Source organism: Rhinolophus sinicus, linkage group LG14 (assembly GCF_036562045.2).
Source record: "Rhinolophus sinicus isolate RSC01 linkage group LG14, ASM3656204v1, whole genome shotgun sequence".
NCBI classification, from domain to species: domain Eukaryota; kingdom Metazoa; phylum Chordata; class Mammalia; order Chiroptera; family Rhinolophidae; genus Rhinolophus; species Rhinolophus sinicus.
In genome coordinates, this window is record NC_133763.1 from 2,171,145 (window position 1) to 2,197,475 (window position 26,331).

General features: G+C 46.2%; 1 protein-coding gene across 5 annotated transcripts in view; it reads right to left on the reverse strand.

The window, feature by feature from the left end:
• LOC109444706 (carbonic anhydrase 13) overlaps positions 1-26,331 on the reverse strand; it is a 29,303-nt gene continuing 2,972 nt past the window's right edge. For 3 of the 5 annotated variants that reach the window (XM_074318782.1, XM_019726270.2, XM_019726267.2), the window contains 6 exons: positions 19,862-20,059; positions 15,502-15,620; positions 11,601-11,696; positions 10,499-10,561; positions 9,780-9,935; positions 1-2,032 (listed from right to left, as the gene is read on the reverse strand). In XM_074318782.1, the coding sequence (XP_074174883.1) occupies positions 1,913-2,032; positions 9,780-9,935; positions 10,499-10,561; positions 11,601-11,696; positions 15,502-15,620; positions 19,862-20,059 (752 nt within the window). In that variant the 3' untranslated portion in view covers positions 1-1,912. Of the gene's footprint in view, positions 2,033-9,779; positions 9,936-10,498; positions 10,562-11,600; positions 11,697-15,501; positions 15,621-19,861; positions 20,060-20,786; positions 22,970-23,596; positions 25,156-26,331 lie in introns of those variants that run through there. The other 2 variants (XM_019726268.2, XM_019726271.2) reach the window with 2 other exon arrangements.

The window sequence follows — 26,331 nt, forward strand, 5'->3', positions numbered from 1 at the left end:
TTCAACACTTGTCTCATTTTCTTTATTGTGGTTGAATCCAATTTAAATTAAAATACAAAATGCTTAACAAACATACATCCAACCCGTGTTGTGGGAAGCAAAAGAGATACTGGTACTTACAGCTCCTTAATCTTCTCAACAGATAACACGTTAACACACACTTAGACCTTTGCCTCCAAGAGAGAAATAAATTAGCAATCTTCAAGGAAATCAGGGCTGTGGACAAGTTTTTAGTCTCCCGGAGTCCAATGTGTAATGGAAAGCACACCTTCCCATTGCAACACTGGTGTTTTTAAAGCCATTACAACTTCTGGTCACACAGGTAGATTTGGTAAGTATTCATTTAAGAAGAAACAATTTTTAAGAGATAACTTCCATCTTACTTGTAACGTTAACGTATAGTACATTTGATCACAAGTGGCAGGATAATTACCGAAGATAATTTTTTTACATACTCAGTTCATTAACTATTTACTATGTGCCAATCTCCTGCGAGGCCTGAAGCTGTATCTTGTGAGGAGAAAGTGAAAATGACCTAAGTATCCGCTTCAGTCTTTGGAAGCTCATCTTATGCAATTATATGCAGCACTGTTACACAATTTCCTGATACTCAGTTATCCTGTCAAGAAAACTATCACAGGATAATTCAATTCTTAAACTCTCCATCCAGAGGAAGAGCGGTGTCTGAAACAAACCCTCACAATCAAGGAACCTCAGTTACACGTCACTAGAAGTTGGCAGGCGTGTTAACACGTGGCCAAGTCTTAAAGGTGGTTACTAAGTTAACACTTAGAGACACTTCTTGTACCAGAAAAAGCAAAAGGACCCCCGTCCCATCCTTCTTCACCAAAAACAGAACCAAAACATGCCAGAGGAATAGGTTAAAGGGAATATCGAGAGCCACCTCACACATGACCTAAGACATCGAGGGACAAGTGTAAAGAGGAGACAAGCTTTGCCGTGGAAATGGGTGGGTTTGTGGGCAGCTCGTATGTTCATAGGAGGCTCAAATAACTTCCCCCCAGTCGGCAGAACACTGACCTGCCCGGGGCTGCTCCCTGCTCTGCTGCCAACACACAGGGCAGAAGTAGGCGACCCTTCCGCATGCCCGTGGGCCGCTCTGCTAGACCTTGTGGTCTGTGGGTTTCAAGCCACGTTAGTGCCATAAATTGGTGAGGAGCACGTCTGATCGATCATTAGCCAGTTTATCATTGACGTTACGTGAGGGTAACACACGGCACAATTCATTGGAGCTTAAGTAGCCATTTCTAACCCGAGGATGTTCTCGCCGAAACTGCGGGGGCTATTTGTGAGCAGTGCAGTAGCTCTACCCCCCTCCTCCCACCCCCCGGCTCATTCGATCAAACGCATCGGGAAGGAGAGTCAGCAGCATAATCAAGACAAAGCTGTGCTTTGAAAGGAAACATGGTCAACTTGTTATAACCGGCAATGATATCAAGACACGAAGCAGAGTCACTTGATTAGAAAAGGTATCACAGTTGTATCCTTCTAGAAAGGGGTTTAGTTTTCTCACCAAACACCACAGAGAGACGTGACTGACTCAGTCCCGACGACAGGGGAGCGTGCTTACTATGTTCTGAGGTTTGTGATGGCGTCATGCCTGCCCACAGAGGGAAGCAGACGGAGGGAAGCAGACGAATTTCACGGGTTTTGATGCAGAGCAAATGCTGTTTACTGCCCGACTGCCCGTGAGTGCAAAGCTGAGACACAGGAGTCCAGTCAGTGTGATGACAGAGATCCAGTTTTCTTTGTGGTGCTGAAGCTGAGAGCAAAATGGTACCGCAAGCTGGAATTCTAGGGAAGAACTGTAAGGAGAGATTCTTGCATTCGGTTTGGTGTTGTCCCCTCTCCGCAGACATGTTGGGGGGAAGGGGTCCGCTGGTGACAACTTTTAATGGAAAGAGGCTCTCACTCTTCGGCCCTTCAGAGGCTGTGGAGGACGATGGTTGCTCAGCAGAAAGGCGGCAGCTTCGCCCTCGGCTGTACAGAGCAGCGTGCGGAAGGTGGCCAGCTGTCGAAGAAAGGGGAAGACCACGTCTCAACACACAGAGTCATGTCAGCGTTTACGAAGCGCCCTGGGTAGGACGCTGACAAGCGTATAACCTTCCCTCTACAGGAAACTAAAAATATTGCACTGCGATTTTCCTAAGTTATGGGTCACACGTAGTAAAGCAGCTCCTTTGCTCAGTTCTCACCACTATACAAATACCTACGGCTGCGACAACTAAGTGTTTGAAGAGCAAAATAATGAGAGGAAACAACATTTGGAGTGTGGTTTAAAGAGTATAGTTTGTAAAAATCAGAGAACATCGCCTACACAGGCACAATGGAACGCTGGCTTCCAGAATGAGGTCTCGTTCCTGGTTCTGCCACGACCCACCATGTGACCTGGGCCAAATCACCCACTGTCTCCAGTCCTCAGTTTCCTCAACTAGGAAAGGAAGCGTTGGGTTTGATCACCTCAGTAGGGGTCGTCGGCTCCTGGAAGCACACTGACCATGCACAAGCACCCCGATATCACACGGCCCAAGTCTCCTGGGAGCCACGTGGTGTGCAGCCTGCAGAATTCTGATTGCCTTCCTTTAGCTAGAAATGCTCTTGTTCTCACCATACTTGTACCTGGTAAACAACCACCCATGGAAAAAGCCCAAGGTCATCAACCTCTGATAACGTTCCAATACAATTTAAGTCGTACAGACATATTTCTGTATGTCTTCATCTACATGGCTTAATTTTTCTTATTACAACAAATACCTATCCTGCAAACTTCAGACAATACTAAAGTACTAAGAAGAAAACGGAAAATACTAGTGATTATACCACAACGTATAAGCACTATTAATATTATAGCGTATAGCCTTCCAGATATTATTCTGTATATAAACATACACACATACACTTGAGATATTTTATTGCAAAAATGAGCTCAATTATGCATCTCTTTTGAAACCTTATTTTTTAAATAGGTAAATGTGTATATATATGTATATATATAATATATATTAGACATCTTTGCATGTCAATAAATATAAATACATGTCATGATTTTTCATTGCTAAAAAGTTTTCTGTTGTAAGTGTGTTTTCTAAATTATTTAGCAATTCCGTGGGGATTTAATATTAATAAGATTTAGCGCAAGTCTACAGTAGTAAAATAAAGATCGAGTAAATTACTGGTATAATTCGACTGTCTCAAAAACATTCACCCAAACTATATAGCCTATTAACACGAGTAAGTTTTTTGGTGTTTGTTCTGCTGTTTTGAGTGAGGACAAAATTCTTAAATTTTGGGGAATGACAGCCTGCATTCTCTAAACTTTGCTGGTCCCTTAAGAGCAGAGCCACGCGAATTCAGATTGCGACACGGCCATCGGGACTCCATCACCACCACGAAGCTGCTCTGCTTCCCGCACAGGCTGGGGGTTGGGGGTCTGGGGGGTCGTCAGAGCCAACAGGCAGCAGCTTACACCCACGCTCTGTGGAGATGGACGAGCAGCCCTGAAATTCCACAAGTGATGCTTCGATGTCTTTCAAAGGGGCATAGATATGGGGAAGGGAAGACGAAGATTTCCAGCGTGCTACCACCCCCGGTTCACTAGACCAGGTCATTGTAGCTAAAGCCAGAGGAGACTGAGGTGATTCTCTGGACATGTCAACCCTCTAAGCTCTGGGACCACAGGGAAGACACCCAGCCCTGAGGGGGTCCCCTGGAGAGCTCACTTTATTGATCCCTCTACCCCCTGTTGCCCCCTGCCTCTGCAACACCTTAGCCTCCTGGGTCTACAGCTGGAACTCACTCTAGAGCTTTCTCTGACCAGCCTGCTCATTTCAGCAAGACTCCCTCAACCCATCCTGATGTGTCATGGAGCCCCTTCCCTTCTTCCCTTCATGGCTCCAAGCTTCCTCCCAGTCACTGAGCCCAGGGAGGCAGACCTCACACGCGCCAGTCCCCACTCGGGTTTGCTTCTCCAGCTGCGGTGTCCTCTGCCACTGCCCTGGCCTCACAATGCACAGCCTGCTGCACCCCCAGTGTCCTCGCCTCACCAGCCACTGGCTGCGTTCAGGCAGAGAATCTGTCCCTCTGTCACTAGGGCTGACTCAGCACCCACTCAGCTACGGGCAGGGGTCTCCCAAGTCAGCCTGGAAGCCCAGGTGGCTGGGACCTGCTTTGCTGTTTTCTTTGGCTCTAATCCTGAGATTTTCTTGAGTAGTAATCCCAGTAAGCAGAATCACCCTTTTCCAGTGTTTTGTAAACAGTGACATTATGTCACTCTGGTGCTCAAATGTCTCCAGTAGCACTCCACTGCCTGCCAAAGTTGAGAAATCATAAAACAGGTCGTCTCCTATGGGACATGGGGGGCCAGGCACTGGGCGAGGGGCTTTGTGCTACATGAGCTCAGTTTCCCCCTAAGGCGGCCCCATTATGATCAGCAGTATACAATCGTCCCCATGGAAAGATGAAGAACGTGAGGGATGGCCAGGGAGCTTCAAATAAGTCATGAGAAACCACACACTCCAGTGCATCTCTAACTTTGTCTTGCCATTTTCCCCAATCTCTTTTTATTTCCTTTTTGTTATGGAAACCTCCAAATGTACACAAAGATAGAATAACAAACCAATTTGAACCCACCACCAGCTTCAGCAGTCATCGACACACAGCCGAGTTCGTTTCATCCTGACTCTCACCCATTCTGTGTCCCCACCTCCCATCCTGTCCAACCTGAATTATTTGTCTGCGAATTCCAAGGATCATTTCATCCCAGGTGCAAACACTGGAAAATAGATCTCTAAAATAGGTAACATTTCTAACCCTAGGAAGGCCCCCCAACAAACTTGTTAGTGTGGCTTCTGAGCGACACCCCGCTCGGTCCACCACTCCTTTCTAGATGCTCTCCTGTCAGCTCCACACACTGCTCCACTCTCAGCCACGTCTGGGAAGGGCAGGCCCCGAGCTTCTGAATGAAGAGACGCTGATTGGGTGCTTCTAAAAAATTCTGGTCCCTGGGCCCTACCTACCGCAGAGCTTCTGAATGGGAATTTCTGATAAGGCCCAGGGACCCACATCTGGGCACGCTTCCTCGGGCGGCTCTTGTACCGCGGGTACTGGGTCACCACATACTCTGTACTTCCCTTTCCTGCCTTCACTTGTGCCCTTCCGTCTTGAAGCTCCCCCGTCCTTGGTTGCCGCCAACCCGTCTCCCTCTCTTGACCAGCCCACGTGTCAGCTCCTTCAAGAAGTCTTTTTCTGATTTCTCCAATAAAAACTAGTCTCTCTCCTTCCAAAGCTCCCTTACACCGTAGGTTCTCCTGCAGCCACATTACAGCTTCCATGCATTTATTTTATCCCCTCTGTTAGATTATACATCACTGGAGGACAAGGGCCACTCGTAACACTTCTTTGTCTCTTGCCTAGGCCTCGCGAGAAGTGGCAATTTTTAAACGATTCTAGAATTGGCTTGCACAGTCTCTCCTACAGCTTAGACCTTCGATTTCAAAACAAATTATACAGTTCTATGGATTGAGTCAAAATTAACGTTCAAGTGAATGAATTATTTCCTCGTTTCACAAATAGTCTAAAGATGCAGAAGTAGAGGAAAACATTTTTAGATTGTTAATCATCACGAATTACAAACTACAAAATTTTACTATGAGAAAAGGATATTAGAGTTTTGCTTCCAGATGTGCTGGACCGAGACCCTGCAGACAACAACTCTAAAAGCAGACATAATACAAACACAGCTGGCTACAGGTACTGGGGACAGGGAAGGGGGCGGGGAGCATTCACGGTCACGTGAAGCGGAGACGGGACCTGTACAGGTCAGGTTTGTCGCTCCAGTTTTTCACCTGGAACCACAGCTCACCTGGGACAGAAAAAGCCAGAGAGGGGATCCCCAAACTCGGTACCCAAGAATCACACACGAACATCTCTGAACTAAGACCAGAGATGCTGCACAAGAAAGAGAATTTGCAGTTCGAGTCCAGGCAAGAAAGTTACCTGCTAACACCAAGGAAACAATACTCATCAGAGAAAAATAACAGAATCCAGAATCTTCACAACGTAATGTTTATAGCATCTAGAATACAATTAAAAACATGTCAACATACAAAGAATCAAGAAAATGGGACACATTCTCCAAGAAAGAAACATCAACAGAATCAGATGCAAGATGAACCAAATTTGGAAGTTACAAGGATTTTAAAGTGGCTTCTGTAACGATTGAGGGTTATGTGAAGTTAAACAAAGCGTCTTTTTAACGCCCGAGAAACCTCAGCAGAATAAGGTAAACACTCAGCAGAAAACTAGAAATAACGAAAGTCCTAGGCACTGTCACAATATATGAAAATGTGTCCACACAAAAGTGTGTATGGCAGCTATTCCTAACATTCAAATATGGATAACTATGTTCCTAACAGCTCAAAATTAGAAGCCACCCACATGCCCATCAATTAGTAAAGAAGGTCTTTTTAAACAGTGGTATATCCGTACAACAGAATATTACTCAGTAACAATACATACATAAAATGGGTGAATCTTAAAAACATTAGGCTGAGCAAAAGAAGTCAAACACAGAAGTCTTATAGTGTACTATTCCACTGAAATAAAAATCCTAGAAAAGGCAAAATTCGAGCGACAGCATCTCAGTGGCTGCCCGGGGCCGTGGGTGAGAAGAATGGAGAGCGCAAAGGGGCATGAGGACCCCGTGTCGGCCGGGGATCTATTGTCCATCTTGATTCTAGCGGCAGTAGTTGGTTTCCTTCTGTGTTGTACGGTTATACACGATAACCCAAATCATCAACTGTTCACCAAAATTCATGAATTTTATTGTATGCAATTTCATAAGAAAGGAAAAAATGGAATTTCAAAAAGAGCATAGCACGAAAGCCAAGTATTCTGCACACTGAGTTTCAGCAGATGAGTAAGCCCTTTTAGACAATTCAGGATAACCCAGAGATACTTGGCAAGAAACAGTCAGCCTTCCAAAGACAATGACAGATCTGTAACCCAAAGCATCAGAAATAGTATATCTGGCCTGGCAGTTAAATCAAGCATTTCAGTAAGTGACTCTGGGGAGAAAAATGGACTTAAATCAAGAAAAAGAAAATGAAAACCATCTGATTTACCCTTTCGGTCAAACAGTGACTTGGCAAGAAATAGCAGTAGAAAAAAAAAATTGGCACCGACTTACTAAAAAGAGGATTTAATCTTCACAGCTAGTGACATTATAGGGTGGGATTGGAAAATAAATAAGACTGACGTTTTCCAGCAACTTCAAAAATAAAGAGCTGCCAAAACTGAGATTAAAAACCATCTTTTGGAAAGCAGCTCTGAAGTTGGTGGTACACACAAAAGATGTTTTCATTTCACTTTGCATGAAAGAGCTAAGCAACTGAATAATCTTATCAACCCTCTTGTGTTTTGAATTTTTTTAAATAAACTTTTTATTTTACAAGATTTTCAGGTTTGCAGAATTATTGCAAATTATTGCAAACAGTTCTTGAGCACCCCACACTCAGTTTCCTCTACTACAGGCATCTTACATTAGTGTGGTCCATCTGTTACCACTAATGAGCAAATATTGATATGTTATCACTAACTGAAATCCATTCTTCACTCAGATTTCCTTTGTTTTTCCCTAGTGTCTTTCTCTGCTCCAGGATCACCCCAGGAAACGGCCTTTCACTTAGTAGTCACGTCTCCTTGAGCATTTCTGGATGATGACAGCATCTCAGACTTACCAAGGTTTTTGATCACCTTGACAGTTTGGTGGGTAGTGATTAGGTATTTTGCAAAATGCCCCTCACTTGGGCTTTGTCTGATGCTTTTCTCATGGTTAGACTGGGATTAGACTTTTAAAATATCTTTTGCTTCATTCTTTAACTCTTAAAAATCACCATCACATCATATTATAATAATGTAGATTACCATTCATTATCATTTCAATCTGGTTTAAAATGAAAATGTCTCCAAGTGTTCCTGCTACAGTAGATTTAAGGGGATGCTTCAAAGTGAATTACCAATCACACTAAAGCTTTAAAATACAGCTAGTATTTTATATACTCTCCTGCACAAAAAAACCCCAAAACCCACATTAATAATTAATATTAATAAATTGAGCCTCAGATAAGATAAGGTAGTGACTGCACAGCGAGGCAGTCATAATTCCTAGAATTACAGGGAGATATTTTGGATTAGGTTAATGTCATGCGTTTTAAGGAACTAACACATAGTTTGATATATTCTCATCCAAATCACAGGCAAATTTTTAAACAGTTCTCTTCCAAGTGGTTTTATGGAACACAGATACCCTTGAACTAGGAGGAAAAACATGACGCACTTATTGCTACTTCCTCGTTATAATGTATTAACTCTTACTATTACTCTAACATGTAACAACCGCTGCAAACACTTCAGCACATGAAGGGGAGAAAAGGAACTCCCCTAAAAAGCCACTGACTCAGTGACAAGTCATTGTTCTCATGACACAACTCACCTCATTTGTGATGGAAAAAAATCCACAGGCCTTTTCATGTCAGCCAACCTCTGGATTTGTAACCAGACCTTTACAAAAATTTAATCAGTATGCCCCGGGTTATGATTTGGCTTTCATCGTAAGGACAAGGTCAACAGAGGTGGCACGTGTTCCGCAGAACAAGGGGAAACACTCCCTGACGTGACCTTGGTGCACGGGAACCCACTCTAGTCTCTCACTGGGGGGAAAACAAAGAACGAAGCAGACGGGCCCGCCCAGAACACAAGGGCTTTAGTAGCTGCAAAAATTATTAGACTGTGTTCTTGCTAAGATTTTCACAACACCTGATTCAAAGGGAAACCAAACCAAACTGAGTAAGCACTGCATCCCAGAACACACACCGAGCGCCTGTCACAATATCCAGTCACAGGGTTCCTGGCTCTGAGCAGAGCTTCTGGGCAAACAGCCTGAGCCTGCAGACAGCCTGAGCCTGCGGGAAGCTCTCCAACCACAAATCAGAACAATGAGTGGGGAACCAACTGACTTCTGAGAAGAGCACAGGGGCCACCCACAGCCTCTAGCAAAGAAACTGAAAGCCCCTCAGGCAGCCCCACCAAAGCCCAAAGCTGACAGACAGACGTGGTAACCTCGGCAGGCAGCGCGTTTCTCAGGGCTGCCACTTTCTGAACGTGAGATCTGTAGAAGCAGCACATGTAGGACTGAGGAAACAGGGGAAGGCCCATCTTGATGCAGCCTGGTTCCTGATTTTCCCGTGTGTGGCCCAGCCGTTTATAGCTCAGACAGAACGAAACAGAAGCAAACGGCGATGGGGACTTCACTTCCATGAGTGACTACACGCACGTTACATTTCGAAGCCGTGGGGAAGAGATCGTCTAGTCCTACAAGGTCAACTAAGAAAGGGACCTGTGTCTCCTCTGGGCCAACCACACACCTGACTAATGAAGGGGAAACAGCAGAAATTAAGGGCACGGTTGTTTTGTTGTTTGTTTGTGCTTTTTTAAAAGATTCAGCTCTTCCTAAACTAGCTGAAAATTGCACATTCTCACTTCTGAAATCCACATTCCCCCCACTTTCTCCTTTGTTCAAAATTATCATCTATGCCCAATGTTGCCTCACTGTCTTTGGAACTTTCATGCTTATGTGAATCCCCCACGCGCACATATTAAACATTTGGTTTTCGCCCGTTAAAAGTAAATACATAAAAATAAAAAAGATCCAGCCCAGTTTCCTCTAAGCTATCAGGACCAACCCGGAGGGAGTGACGTACCTGCTGAGAGCTGATATTTATAGGTTGTTTTAAAACGATCCATGTGACGCTTTCAAGAAGAGGTGGGACTGTCAGAGAACCAGGGTACGTCCAGTAATCCCACGACGGAGGAAGCAGCGACAATGGGTCAAAATTCGTGAATCGAGTTTGTTTCCCCTGGGGAAGAAAAGAGAATGCCACAAATCACAATCAGAAAGCTCTACACAGACTTCGAAGAAAACATAAATCCCACGAAATATTTCTTCACTGGAATGTATTCATTCATGGAATTATTTAGTACCTGCTTTGTGTATTTTTAAAAACGTATCTGAAAAAAAAAAAAAGAAAAAAAAACAAAAACGTATCTGCCTTAATCTAAAACTTTTATAGGAAGTAGGACATCGCTTAGATTTGTTTAGGAATCACGAGATTTGTTTTCATATAAGTGGTCTTTCAAATGCATTGCCACTGAAGGCTTATTCTGCGAAACTCCAATAACAGAAACTAATCACGCATAAATAGATGTGTCAGTGATCATTTCAGGTAATGGGAGACAACTCCCAATTTTCAGGAGATAAGTGGTAACCAGTTACTTCTGCTCCATTGGTGAAGGTCCTTGAAACCCACTCCACACAAGGGAGAACATGCTATGTCTCAGGCCTCCGCTGGCAAAAGATGGCAAGAGAACTCGGGAAAAACCAGGAACGTCTGAGTCATTAGTAAAGCAGGATTAATTTTACCTTTTCTTTAATGGAATCCAAAATGTCAGTAATCTTTTGCAGTTGAGGATTAAGTTCACCAACCTGAAAACATGAAATTTCAAAAGAAATGATTACTGTTCCCGATCAGGTCTGAATCACCCCATTTCAGTCACTGTTTTAAAATTCTTTTTTTAAAAAAACAAAAAACAAAACAAAACAAAAAAACCACAAACCAAAGACCTATGCCAGCCCAGAACAAACAGTGATTGTCCCACAATGCAGCTCTGTTCCTCGGGCCTTATCATGCCTGAGGAATCTGAACAAGATAACATTACAGGGCAGCTTGATCCCCAAACCAGGAGCGATAGCTTCCCATTTCTTTAGCTTCAGGAATGTTTAAGATACAGGTTTTGTGAAAGAAACCCTGCTTAGGATGCTTCCAGAATACCTGCGTTATTAAACCAGATGAGACCGTCAGAACCTAGATCCAAACTATTGTGAACATGAGAGGGAAACAGCTCCCACTCTCAGCCTAAAATGATTTGAGGTCTGCCTTAAGGCAATCTAACACTGTGAGCAGAAATCTTCAGAATAGTGCCGGTAGCTTTTTTCCTTAGTGGAATGGGTGGCAAAACAAAGGTGCACACCCTCCAGGAATGTGGTCGCAGTGGGAGCTGAGCGGCCCCACCCACCCACAGGTGTGATGACAGCGATACCTGCCTCGCCACATGTGAAGGCAAGACTAAAAAAAAGGCCGCTTCATGTAGGACACCGAACCATTGTGGTCCAACTCATGCCTGAAGCTTCAGGAAGTTAAACTTGACTCTGCCTCGTATCTGTAAATATTGCGTAACTGGGAAGAGCTGAGAATACAGACTCCCTTCTCAGGGCCTCAGTTGTTATTTCAGCTGCTGCTGCTCTTCAGGGAGAACGACCAGGGGACAAGAGACAACAGTGCTCCTGGGGCATTCTGGGCCCTTGTGAAAACCATGAACATGCAAATGTTTAACGTTTGTTCCCAAAGGAAAGCGTCAAACCTAGAACCAGTTTGTTATTAAGACGGTGGAGTGTCTGCTCCGTGACTGAAACTCTACCCAACATGGCTGATTCCTTATTTCAAATGAACCCAGTGGGTCCTGACCTGTAAAAATACTCCCAGGACAGCCAGTCCGTCGGGCTCATGAGCTGCCTCCACGAAGCTGGGGTATTTGTCTGAATTCCAATGAACGACGTGGAGCTGAAAAGGAGGGACACACGTAAGGCAAACGCTCTTTTTCCAAACACTCTCAAAACCCTCAGTGTGAGTAAAGCATGTATGTATTAGGTTGGCACAAAAATAATTGCGGTTTAAAAGGTTAAAAATAATTGCAAAAACCACAATTATTTTTGCACCAACCTAATAGATGTGCTGGCACTGCGTACTTTAATGTGTAACATGTTCGTTGCCAGAATCCGGGACAGAAACTGCCTCTTTAGTCCAAAAACTACGGTATAGGAAGGGAAGGCCCACGCCACTCACTAGTCCGTGCCCAGCTATGTTGAGGCATAATGGCTGCTTAGAAGGTTCTGGAGCACCCCCGTCACGGCCCTCTAGCCCTAAAAATCTCCAGCCACCATTCTCTAAGGACCTGGTTTTTGGCCTTCTGCAAAACCCAAAGGTGTCCCAAACGTCCTGCCATCATCAACAGTGCAGTGTCCCAAACATACAGACAACTGGACGAGGCTGTAGAATAACAGTCATGCAGAAAACCACCCCGGAGGGTCTTCGTTCCTGGTGAAGGGAAGAACAAACTGAGCTGGGAGCTACAGGGCAACGTGACGTACCGAATGGCTAGGCCAAGACCACAGCCAAGGAGGCCGTGCTATGTGAGGCACTGGCTTCAGGTAAGATCTTCAAGTGACCCCCTTAGTCCCTCAGGGAGGAAACCTGTGTGAAGGGTTTCATGCACAATCACCTTTCTCGCTGACTGATACACAGACGGTTTCGTCCATTGAAACACATTTTTATCCCATCCTTTGAACACAACTGCATCTTACAGGCAATAGTATGGGGGCATTTCTGGATAAAGAAGGATGACCATAAACCGTGAACTGTAAAACTACAAACCAGTGCACCGCCGACCAACACTGCGCAAGATGGTGGGCTCCAGACGGCCGTGGTCGCCGTGTTCCTCCCTAACTATGCAGGTGTGACACAGTCGGGGAGGAACGAAACCTGACAGCACTGCATGATGAAACAGACCTTGCTCAGCCCACAGGAGATGCAGATGTTCCACAGGGAGGGGCTGAAAAGGACGTTAAAGTCGATTCACATGGCTCCCTGCCAACTCACCACTTCCCTTAGGGAGAGGTGACACCACAGCCACAGAGAGATGTGAAATGACTTCACGTCACAACCACAACTGAAACCACTGTGACACTACAGACGCTATATATCCTTCTGCTGGTTAAAAAACAACTGTTTGAAGTATGATGGGAAACCAGAGCAAGAGAAAACTTTTGCTTGCTTTAAACACGGCCTTCTCTCAGCCACACACCCTGTTTAACTGGCAGCGGCAGCTTCTGAGGAACTGATATCACTTTTATTAGCACTTGTATTTGAACTAAAACTCAAACAAAGAAACGACAGTCACCTTTCCTGACTACCAATGACAGATGCAGTGATTTGAGCTGAATGTCAAGAAGTGATTGCAGCCACTGCAAAAGTGGAGATAAGATTCTTCGTCACTGGAAAACGATGGCTGAATAATAATATTACTCAACTTCAGCATTTAAAACTGCATCCACTCACACATAAAATATGCTGAGTATGTCCCAAATTGCTGTTAATTTTGAAATCATAGGTTTACATCACCTACACTTTTAATACACATACTAAAATGTGGCATAGACTGTAACCAGATAAAGTTCCCAATACGGAGCGGACTATTAGTGTACGTTTTGTATATGCACACATCTTGTTAAGATTTAGATCACTTTTCTCTCTCTCTTGTCATACATCATCAGATTTGGCCCCCAAATTAAATTGTTATGTAACTTTCAATGTTTTTTTTCCTGTCATTTCTTTTTTCTTCGTTTTTAAAATTTTTTTTAAGAGATCATAAGGTGATGACAGTCCTGAGGTTAGGGACAAAAGTGGCTGGAAAAACCAGCACTGTCCAGGTCAGCCACTTCCAGAACCTTCTAACTTGTGTCCCGGCTTTCGCATTCACCCGACCTCTTCCCCACCAGCAGCTAGTTGTCGCTCATACTATCCACAGCAGGGCGGGCACGTCGTCACCCCGCTCAGAACCTCCAACTGTCTTCCTCCCACTGCATTAAGGACGGGCTCGGAACCGATCGCCGGGCCCCACATGGGGTGTGGCCCCGGCTGCGTCCCTAGGACGTGGCTTCTAACTTCCCCTCTGTCATGACTCCCACTCCTAACGCCCACACCTGTCACCTGGAACAGGCCAGTCTCGTTCCTCCATGGGCATCTGGACTTGCTCTTCCCACCTGCTGGGAAGCTCTCTCCAGACTTTCTCGTGGTGGCTTCTTCTAGTCATTCAGGCTCAAGTCACGTATCATCTCGAACAGGCCCTTCCTCACCACCCAGTAACTCTCGGATCATGTGCTATCACTTTACCGAAGAACTTACCACCTGCCACTTGTCCCTGTCTACCTCGAACAGGCTGGACTTGCTCTCTCTCCAGCAGCATTCCTACCTCAACCCAGAAACACAGCCCCTTCCCCTCCCTCAGCCTCAAGCCCAAGTCGCCAGCAAACCCCACGGAGGCTGCACCTCCCACCAGCCCTCCAAACGCCCATCCTCTGTTACCTGGAACCTCCCAAAGCCTCCTCACTGACCCCCGTTATCTACTCCACTTCACTCCAATCTATTCTCCAGTTGTAGCCTGAATGGTGTTTTCAAATGAAACAACAGCCCCTTTCCAGTTCAAAGCCAGTCAGCGCTTCCCACTGCACCTGCAGGCAACTTCACAGTCCTACCAGGACTCCCCGGCCGCCAGCCTCTCCCACCGGGGCCTCCAGCAACTCCCCCTGTGGGGCCTGGGCTCTGATCACACTGGCCGTTCTCTCCTTCCAGTGTGCGAGGCTCGTTCCCACCCCTAGTCCCCACGCACGATTCCAGGCAGGACCACTGCTGTCCCTTCCCTTTGCTCCTCCACAGAGAAGCACCCCCGAACTGTCCTTTGTCCCTTCGGGACGAGAAGGAGTAAGCTGAGCAAAGACTGAGGACCTGGTGGGAGCTCAGCGAATTCTTAAAGAGGGAATGAAGGAGGCAGGCATTCAGGGACAAGTGACAAACGAAACGAGAACCAGCCTGAAATACATATTAAATAACGGTTCCCGTCGAAACTCTGCCCACTGCAAGGAGGACCGTCCACTTGCGAGTCAGGACGGCGAGGCTCTGGCACGTTTCAGGATCTGAGCATCCTTTTCAGGAAGCCACAGGCCAGCTAGCAGGAACCCTCTCTGAGCGTCTATATTCAAGTCTGCCGAAGGTGTAGCCATCAAACAATGGACCAGTTTTCCTGAGCTGCTGTGAGAAGTGACAAGGCAGTGACCCAAAGCCTGTGTCTCATGCCCACAGCGCTTCCGAGATGTGGGGTATGGTAGGTTTAGAGCACAAAACTCTAGAAGCAAACATGGGGACTGTTCAGACCAGACCGACTGAGGTGGCCTTTCAGAAACATGACAGGTTTTGTAGAAAGAGTTTGTAATTCAGTGTCAGGCAGACCTGGTTCAAACCCATCTGTACCCTCCCGAGGGTCTCAGCTGCCTTAGTCTCCAAGTGCCCGGCTGGCTCCCTGGCACAGTGGGCATATAACCCTCCCACTTACAGTCGCGTCAAGGCTCAGCGGGGCCACTTCTGTAGCTGTTCCCCGGATAACAATAGTCTCATACGGATGACGAAAGCAGTGTCATACACTGTGACACCTAACTGGCTCGGGACCCATTTGGGCTCCAGGAAGATGTCATCTGTGTTTTCCCTCCCACCAGCGAGGACACCTCTGAGCCAGGGATCCCGCCTGCTGGCTTACCTCGGCCGCATACCTCACGCCGTCCACCATGTGCTCAGAGCCGTGGTCATCAGCGGCCCCCCAGTGCAGGTGGAACTGTCGCAGCCTGTAGGTTCCGGTGAGCGGACCCCCACGCAGAACTAAACACGGACACATTGTAGATCGTTAGCAGAAAACATGATCACGCGTGCTGCCCCACCCACAGCACCTCCCCGAGTCACTCTACACGTCAGGTCCTCCAAGGAAGTTTTACAAGCGTGTGGTTGAGCTTGCTCACAGGAATCCAATGTTTAGGTGTGTAAGGAGCAAACATGAACATTTTCAAAGGTGAGAGGCCCCATCACACAGATCTGCGTGGAACAGCTGGGGAATCACCACAGGCACACTGGTTAGAAAGCTGGAGAACTCAGAAGTCAGAGTTCTTGGAGATAAGCACTCCTCTGCTTAAAGGAGGATGGCACCCTGTGTGAAACAGGACGTGATGTGCGGGGTCCGTCCTGGGCTCCGCAGAGCAGCCAGCATCTGGCTAGAAAACAGCCGTCAGCATTCCTAGACCTGGGCTCACTCTCTCTTCACCAACCCTGGTCTTACACCGACCCCCTAACTGAATGAAGCTTCAGCTTTCCTGTCTCCAAGCTCAACGTAATAACGCCACCTCCTCCCAATGCCGCTGTGAAAACAAGAAAAACTGAACACAAAGCGCTCCCGTCTGCCCCGCACACAGTCAACAAATATGACCTCTAAAACGACGGCAACAGAATCACATCTTAGGGATGTAGTAGAAAAGCTTCTTAATGGAAAACGTGGTCCTAAAGTATCTCGTCCAAAGTAGTCTTTATTGGGCAGGCTTTGGAGGACATGGGAGGTGAGGAAGCAGTGGGTGTGCAACACACACACACACACACACACACGGCCAGCAAGATTCATCTCCCAACAAGGCCCAACAGGAGTAAGTGTTGGACTGGTGAGGTGCAGTCTTAACAATGGTTTGATTTAAATTGCCCTGCTCTTCAGAGATTATATATATACATTCACAATTTGTCACGAATGACCCACCTACATAAGAAGGAAAAGGTGGTAAGAGGTTTCACATGCACTTTTCTACAAGCAGCAAGAAAGAAAAGGCAAAGAATATATTTCCCACGGCACACCCCTCCGAGCTATACTGTCGGAGAAGGGAAGATCCAGACCGCTGTCCGTATCCACCAGCACAGCTGGACTCATTTTTCCCAGAGCTGAAGCTGGACAGTGGGGACTAAGAGCTGGTGTCCTGGTTGGATCAGCAGAGATGGGAATAATCCCAGCTCAGCCACTAAATTCTGTGGTCTTCCAAAACTCACTTAAGCCTCTGTGGGCTCTGGCCTTCTTGTCTATATTTGTGTTTGTCTATTTTTAATAGGACATTGGACGGGGTGTTCCTGAACTTCTACAATTCTCAAAAGTGCACGAGGAAGAAAATTGGGAGCATACATAATAAAACATCTTGGAAGGTTGAATGGTTGGGGCTTCTTTTAGATTCATTTGGATCCAGATTTCTTCACAATAAATAAAGATAGCTATTTTAAAAGCCTTCTAAAGAGTGAGAAAAAAAAAAGAAGAGAGAACCACTCACACCAGACTCTAAAGGTGTTCTTCTGTGACCCTGTTGCAAACAGAATCATGTCGTTGGTTCTTCTCCCCTATACAATGTCCAGAGGGCAGAGCTGGCTTGTGTCCCTGCTGTACCCGTCACCTAGCACAGACTGTCATGAAGGAGATGCACGGTACGTATTTGATGAACGAATGAAGAAAATATCTGATGTGTCTCTAGACAAAGTTTCAGAGACGTCTCCCAGGTAAACTAACTTCAGAGGCCCCGTCACTAAGTGACTCCACGCAGCACGGGTGGAAGGTTCCAGATGACATCGACGTCTCTGTTGTCCTTGCTGTTGCACAATAAGACCTGAGCTGAGCCATGAAGTCTTCCCTTCAGAGCTAAAGAGCAGGTTGGAGACCTGGAGTAACCCGTGCGGCACTGAGTTTGGGAAGAGACACACACAGGCTGGCTCAGGAGAAAGCCCGTGGTCCCCAAACACACACCGCCAGGGACAGGCCCCAGAATCATGGCTGATCTGTGGAAAGCCTGCTCACAATCCCGGGTTTAAAGCCAGATTAGCATAGCTCTGCTTGGTTAAGCAGCAAAGCTTGCTTTCACTCCACACAGCTGGCTCCACATTTGGGAGTTTCCACTAAAATACCCAACCTGGGGCTACGGTCAGCAAATGTCTAATTGTGGAGACCATCCTCTCAGAGGAGCGCTGTACACAGGCTGGGCAAAATGAGTCAAATATCAAGGTTAACGTAACAGTGACTTTGAAATAGTCTAGAGCAAAACAGCAAAACTGTGTATAAAATGAACAGTGGCAGCAAGGTATTTTTCATGAGTGACTTAGTGTTTTCAAGTGTCAAGTTATTCACCTCATTTTCCAGCCTCGATGAGTAAATCAATATTATTGTCTCCATGTGAAGTCTGAAAACAAGTGATTGTTGCTCCAAAATCTCACTACATACATGGAGTCCATTTATCATTTCATTCAGGACTTTTTAAAACAATCTATTGCTGACACCTGCTATACGCTGCAAAGCCCAACGATGCTGTGAAAGTGGAAAGAAAGATACATGCTTTTCTATTGCCTTTGACTTTTAACATTGTTCGCCATTTGCCAGCCCCACACATTTTCTGAAACTACTCTATAGTTGGCTGCCTTGAATAATGAGCACGGATGGCAATGAAATCAAGAAAACAAATTTAATTAAAAAGTCACCACAGTGGTTCAGGCACTTCCTGTCTATCCCACTGGGACACAGAGTCCTTTAAGGCAGATCGGTCTTTTCCTTTTGGTCCCCAGGACCAAGGAGAGTGCCTGGGTCAATTAACAATACTGACATGAAATAAGAAGGAGACCTCACCTGGAGAAGCACTCCCCCACATACGTCAGTGTGCAAGGCTGCTACTGACGTGCCCTGGAAATCCCTAACGGGCATATTCCTAGGACCAGTGAACGTGATGGAGTGACGGCCTACCCACTGTGTGACACATGTCCTCGGAAGGAAAGCTAGGTGAACAGCACCCCTGTGGTTTGCCTGGAATCTACGCAAAGAGCACAGATCTGCCAGGGTTAGACCATGAGAGAGAGGGAGTGAAGACATGGGCGTTCCCAGGCGCTGGGGCCGGAATTCTTTATGGAGCCTGGAGAACCTTCCTGAAGCCTGGGTTTTTTGTGCTCTGAGAAGATGCACACCGAGTTACTCTCCGGTCGATCACTCATTCAGTCAACAATTCCTAAGAGCTTACTATGGGCTGGCAACTGTGCTCAATGCCAGGTCTGCAATGGTGAGAGGAAGAGAGAAAGGAAGAGGAAGATGAGGAAGAGGGGAGAGAGGGGACCTGGGCCGTCACAGAGCAAATCAGAGCAGGAATTGGTTCTGACCAAGGGTGCCGTGTTACAAGGAAAACACAGCTTCAGGGGAAGAACAATCTAATCGGTTCTTATTCTAAAGCTAGGAGTGTAGCCTCAGTGTTTGTACACCTGAGGCGTTATAAACAGTATCCAAGTGCGACTGTGGGTGCTGGACGCTTTGTACCTGCAAGCCCTGGGCTGCGACAGCGCCCATTCCATCAACCGTATCTACTGACTCAGATTCACGACACTGAGGGCGTGGAGGGAAGGCAACTGAATATACGTAAAAAGCGAGGCCCCTCCTTCCCCCAAACGTTGAACATAAAGATAAGAGTGTTAATCTTTCTCTGTTCAATTTTTGCAATGCTCTGAATAATATGAATCACTTTTATGAATTTGACGGATATGAGGAAGAACTTTTATGGGTTATAATTCTTGCTAACGATACAGCTGAGCTTAATGAGTAAGTGAAAACTTTTTTACAGTTTAAGGGTTTTTAAAGTTTAACTCTCTTTATCATTAATACGGCAAACACAGCGTCACCCTAATATTAGACAGACATTTAAAAAAATTAGTCAAAGTCTTAAAATCTGATTCTAATCTTCTGTCTCATCTTACTTTTAAACTTGACACCATCTACTCCTTGGGGTGGACGTGAGCTTGAAGAAGGACTCCATGCTCATGCTAAGGAAATACTTTTTCTGCTTTATTTGGTTAATTCATTATATATAAATGATACTAAAGTTTAACTTGGTCGGTCCCTTATTTATCGACGGTGTGAAAGACACTCTCCCCTGAACTAATCAAACACAACTTTTATCCCAAGTTCTAGCACAGTAGTAACGCACAATGCATAGATGTTTCAGATACCGGAGAAGAGAGTGTCACTGAGTCAGTCACCCAAGTCCCGCACCCCCGACCAAAAAAAAAGAAAAGCCAACCTGATTTGTCCTCCGTGTCATCAAAGTCCACGCTGAAGGAATGGCCATTGTTACTGATGATTTTCGCTGAGCTTGGGTCATACTTGATGCTCAGAGGCCGGAGGGAAGAGTCATACTTCACTTCTTTGGTTTTAATCTCAATCGGCGATTGCTGATCTCCGTCAGCAATGGGGAAGAACTGGTTCCAATGAACAGGACCTTGAAAACACAGGGCCGAGAAAAGAACAAGTGAGTTATTTCATCCAAAATACTTGTTGAGAGCAACAGACTGTGCTGGAGATTGAAGAGGAAACTAAGATTAATAAAATAAGATCTTCATCCTCAGAACCTCAGCATCTAGCTGGGTTTGTTTTTTTTCTTTACAAGCCTAGTTGCTTTTCTTACAAGTATGGAAGCCTTCTGGTTTGCCTTCATTCACATTCAGAATTAAACTAACCCTTGTAGACAAAGAGCATGTAAGTTGTATAAGGGACTTTCTGAAGGAACTCTTCTACCAAACTAAAAACAACAGTACAATTCACTATGGAAAACAATGAGGTTCAGTGTCAAGTCCAAGAAGGAGCCGGGGTAGCTGTGGAGGTCGTGAAGTTTAAGGGCTGAAAGAACTGATGGAGCTGAGAGCTGTGAGGTGCAAAAAGGCTGTGGTCCTACTTCTTTCTTCTATCGCTCACTGGTGTCGAAGGGGGTCTCCCAGGCCTCAACTCAGCTGTGGGGAGCAACAGGCATATTGAGGAAATACAGAAAAGTCCCACGTAGGAGAACCCAAACGAAATGGCTGCACCATGTCAGGAAACGTAATAGTGCTGATTAGCGGCAGTGGAGTCAGGCAGCAATTTATTTCTCTTTCTACATTTCAGAAAGTCATTCTGTGCTTACTTTGCCAATGCTACATTTGAATTCCAGAGTGGATCACGACAATCCTCACCCTGATCCTCTATTAAATGAGCCCAAAGTGCATCAAGTTCCCAATCAGACACGCGTTTGGTAACCGGATGTGGACCAATACGTCGGCAGTTCTCTTGTCTTGTCTCTTCACGTCTCTGGGAGACTTGATTCAAATTCTGCCTGTCAAAAGCAGCCGTGAGGTGGCAGCTCCAGGTACGTGCCAATTCCTTCTGCAGACTTGAGTCACTGTCTGGGTCACAGGTTCTTCTTGTCTCCTCCACTGTACCTGCAACTTACACAGTCACCACTGGACAAGGAGACAGAGCCACCACCGGGGAAGGAGACAGAGCCACCACCGGAAACACAGCCATCCCCAGGCAAGGACATGTCAGGGCGACTGACTAAACCTTTCCCTGCTTCACTAACCAGCTGACCTAATTTCTCTAAAACTCAAGTACTTATAAAAATGCTACAGCATGACAATTAACTACACATTAGTGATTAACAGCAAGTATTTTTAAAAGATTTAGAATGAAATTTCATGAAATGCAAATATATCACAATCATCTACAGCTTCCTTCCCTAAATCTAATAGCCCCTTTTCACTCTTCATTTGTGCAAAGGAGAAAGCATAAATTTCTTCCTTCACATACGTATGCTTCGGGTACAAAAAGTCATGGCATGTACACCTAACCACACACAGAACTTAAAAGTTGTTCTCTTGTGCATCTGACACTTGGGACTTCAAAGCAACTTGACACATCAAAAGTCCTGGCTTACAACGTATTACAGGAAAGGCCTTACATTTCCTTACATAGTACTCTCATTTACCTTTCTAGTCGTCTTTCCGAATACAACCGAATCCAATTTTATGTGAAAAAAAGAGTTTTCTGCCTCCCTGCCACCACGTATGAGCTAACCTAAAGATAATTAGATTTCAAAAATGCAGTGCATGTGTCACAGATGTTGTTGACTTTTTTCCAATCAGGAGTTTTTTTCTTCTCCTAATTCATGTACTCTCCTAGTTCCAGTCCTTTATAACCATGAGTATTTTTTAAAACAGAGGCAAACTAAAATGAAATACAAATAATACCCCTTTACATCCAATACTCAATATTATATATATTAAACACTATGGCAGGTTCATTTCCCTGCCTCTTAAGAGCCCCCCCCTTTACATTTTCCAAACATCCAACTTTAAACCCATTTAAACACAGTTCCTAAATAGAGAGAGATGACGTTTCTTCCATTGCTTCAAGAACTTTTGAATGGCCACAGTGATACGCAGTTTTCAGTTTTGGACACATTCCCTAAACTAAACCCATAAAACTATGGAAGGTTCGCGGAAGCAGTTACAGGTCATTTGTGAAGGTGCTACCCCCTTCCAAAGCCTCTTATCTGCTCATTCACCGCCTTTGGCCGTAGAAACAGAAAACACGCAGGAGTGGCCAGCCCAGTGAGGACACATTTCCAAGGGGATTTTGCCACAGTTGATCCACTTAAACGTGTGGTCCTCAGGGTGTTATTGCTGCTTTGAGCAGGGAGCCAGTGAATGGCCCCGCAGTTCTTCGAAGAACTGCAAAATCACTCCTCCTTAATGGCTTGCTTTCCTGAGATGGAGTTTTTAGATTTCTGAAGAGGAGCTTCGATGTTTTCTAACACATTGAAGAGAAAACAGTACTCAGGGATCGGAAACACCCTCCTACCTAACCGTAGTTATTGGCACGCAGTAACTATTAATTAACAATAATGCCCATTATTCCAGCAGAGAAGGACATTGAACGAAATTTATGTCAGAAATTAGCAAAACGTACTCAGTCAAAAATAAGCCCACCTAACTTATACTTTGCATTACTGAATTCCTAAATTTCACCAGCTCCCACTTTTAAACTGGTAATTTAACTGTAATCTCAAAGGGCTACAATTAGAAATGAAACTTTCTTGTTTCTTTGTGAAAGTAAACTCTCTATAAAACTCGACAATGCTGTTCCATAATATACACATTAACCCCAAAACCATCACCACCATCATCATTATTCCCAGACTTAATGTTGACAGTGATTCACTATGGGCTTTCTTGGGGCCACTCCAATTAGTTCAAATAATCTGCATTTGAAATAAGTCCAGCTTAATGAAAAGAAAATGGTTTACTTTTGATAAGTTAGAATATACAAGAAGAAAAGTATATATCTTATTACTGTTGCTTCCGTCAGTAAATACATGTTGGCGACGTGCTATAGTCTAGCCGTCCTTTCTAATCATGTGCGCCTGCACGGATGAGTGTGGAAGGAGAGGCAGAAAGAGTGAACAGGGGCCCCAAGTCCAGCTTCACTTTCCAGTGAGAAGCTAAAGCCTTTGTAAAGCCCGCATGTCAGCCAGCCAACCGCACGCTGTGTGGGAACAGTCCATCGTTAGGAAGACATTCGCGGTCTTTTGGTTGCCAAGAAGGCACCCTGAATTTTCCGTTGCAATGCAAGGCATTCAAACTTCTCCAATGCAGTTGCAAATATTTTCCACGACTGGGTTCCCCTGAGTGATGAGCTTAAAAGCCTGAAAGGGAAGTTGTCCTCAACTCATTAAAAGTGTGTCCTTAGCCTGCCCTTAACTGAGAAGTGCGGCCGCCAGGGAGTCCCGGGCTTTCCAAGGGCGGTGCAGGGCGGGACAGGACGCCTGGGGTCTGGGGGCCCCACTGCCCACACCCCAGGGGCGGCTCTCCGAGTGCACACGAGGCTGCCTCCCGCACGCCGCTCCCGGGCGGCTCGGTGGAGGGGACCAGGTCCCCGGAGTGGGATCGCGCGCGCTCAGCGGACCCCGACCACCCGCCCCAACCCACCCGCGGGGGGCGCTCACCGTTGTGCTCCGCGTACCCCCAGCTGAGTCGAGACATGATCCTGGCGGCAGGCGCGGAGGGAGAGGAAGGAGCTCGGGCGGTGGCGGGCGGGCTGGGCGGGACAGCGGCGGCACAGGCGGTGGCACAGGCGGCCCGGAGCCCGCGGGATGCTCGCCGGCCGCCAGGGGGCGCGCACGGGACAGTCCCCGCAGAAGCGCTGCCCGCAGGCCGTCCCGGGAGTAGTGAGTCACCGGCCCGGGCCGGCCCGGCTAGAAGGGCGCCGGGGGCTGGCAGCGGTGGCGATGGTTACAAGCTCCAAACAATGAGGAGCCACAGAAGGAACTGCGCTGCGACTCATTAAGGCTTGGCCAACCCGCGTGCCCACGTTTTCCATTAGGTCCTCCGGGCATCCCAGGGTGGAAGCTGCTCCGAGTACCCAGAGTTAGAAATGGGGAGCTGAGAGCGCACCCCACATTGCACAGAAGGTAGGGCCTGGAGGCCCCTCCCGCGCCGCGTCCCGCTCCTCTGGCACCCTCTGCAGGCTATGGCTCGGGAGTGAGGGCACCCAGGCTGGGGACTGATCCTGGGTCCCCAAGTTATGCCGCCCTGTGCGCCCCGCGGGCAGGAGGGTACTCGGGCCCTTTTCCTGGATGCTCGCCGGGCTTGCTGCTGTGGACTGGCTACGGGGCCGTGACTTTCCTTCCCGGAGGAGGGGGTATGCTGGGCTCCCAGGGAAAACAGAAGGTGTGTGACCCGCTGGGAGTATAATTACTGTCCCGGCTGTGTAAGACTTTGATTTGGGTCAATCTGAAATCTAGAATTGAACTGCGCAGTGTTACTTATGGACAAAATGATGCAAAGAGCTTCTTAATGAGCACGAACCTTCCGTAAAAGGCCCAGGTGTGGCCGTTTCACTGTGGTCTCTCAGCTGCTCTTGCGGTCCACACAGCAGCACATAAGGTGGTAATCGCAAGTCCCGTTTAGGGACCACTAAATAAGGTTCAAATTGAACTAGTCTTTAGATGTGGCCCAAATACCCCCTGGTGCATGCAGCCCGTACCTTCTGCTTCTGCAGTCCTTAATGAGGCTGGAATCCCGCGGGAGAAATGGTCCCTACAGCACTGACCACAGTGCGCTTTATGCTCCTGCATCTCAAGGAAAGGCCCGGCCTCCCTCATCCACGTTCTCTAGCACGTTTGGGTCCATTTATGCCAATATAAAATAATAGGAGCCAAACTTTTAAGAATAAGGTCTGATCTGTAATCACTTTCATCACAGAAGATAATGTACATACATATTTATATTTAAATACACACATATAATAAAGGACTGTTATCCAAAATATATAAAAAGCTCTTAAAACTCAACAAGAAAACAAACAACCTGATTACAAAATGGCCCAAAGACCTTCACAGACACCTCACCAAGGAGGATAGAAAGACAGCAAATAAACACATGAAGATACTCTCGGCATCACGTCATCAGGGAAATGCAAACTGAAATGACAGTGAGACCCCACTGCACACCCACTGGAATGGCCCAAATCCAGCCACTGACACCACCAAATGCTGGGAGGACATGGAGCCACAGGAAGTCTCACTCACTGCTGGTGGGAATCAAATGGTGCAGCCTCTCTGGAGGGCCGTTTAGTGGTTTCTTACAAACCTAAACATACTTGTACCATATGATCCAGCAGTCACTCTCCTTGGTATTTACCCAAAGGTGTTGAGAACTTACGTCCACACAAAAACCTACATGCATATGTTTATATTTATTATTACTCAGAATTGCCAAATTTTGGCAGCAAGCAAGATGTCCTTCACAAGGTGATGGATAAATAAACTGGGGTCCATCCAGACAGTGGCATGTCATTCCGCACTAGACAGAAATGAGCTATCAAGTCATGAAAAGACACGGAGGAAACTTAGATGCATATGACTAAGTGAGAGAAGCCAATCTGAAAAGTCTGCACACTGCATGCTTCCAACTCTGTGACATCCTGGAAAAGGCAGAACTGTGGAGACAGCGACAGACAGATGGTTGTCAGGGATTGGGGGTCGGGGGGCGACTGAACAGGGGCAGCACAGAGGATGTTTGGGCAGTGAGACGACTCTGTGTGATGCCATAATGGTGGATCCATGTCGTTACACATCTGTCCAAACCCACAGAACGTACGACACCAAGAGTGACCCCAGTGGAAACCGTGGACTCTGGGGGATGATGACGTGTCCGTGTAGTGTCATTATTGTAAGAAATGTACCACTGGTGGGGGGTGATGATAATGGGGAGACAGTGCATGGGTGGGGGCAGGGGTGCTTGGGGATCTCTGTACCCTCCTCTCAGTTTTGCTGTGAACCTAAATTTACTCTTAAAAAATAGTGTTTTTTAAAAAACAAAGTAAACCCACAAAAACTAATAAGATTATGTCAGATACACAACACACCCATGAGCTAGCTTGTAGGGTCCCGTACAAATTTGGGACAGTTTGGCCATCAAAAAGAATAGTAATTGTAATAGAGTATAACTTCCTTCCCCCCAAATATCCATGAGTCGGGAGAGAGCGAGAGCGAGAGCAAGAGCGAGAGATGGAGAGAAAGAGAAAGAGAGAGAGAGAGAGCTTCTCTATGAGAGAATGCCAGCTACTGAATACAGATGAAATGATGGAATTTTAAAAGAACCATTTTTTTGCAAGGCCAATGTAATATTTGGTTCAGACAAGGATCAGTAATGGGAGCTAGAACTTCTGGGTGAAAGG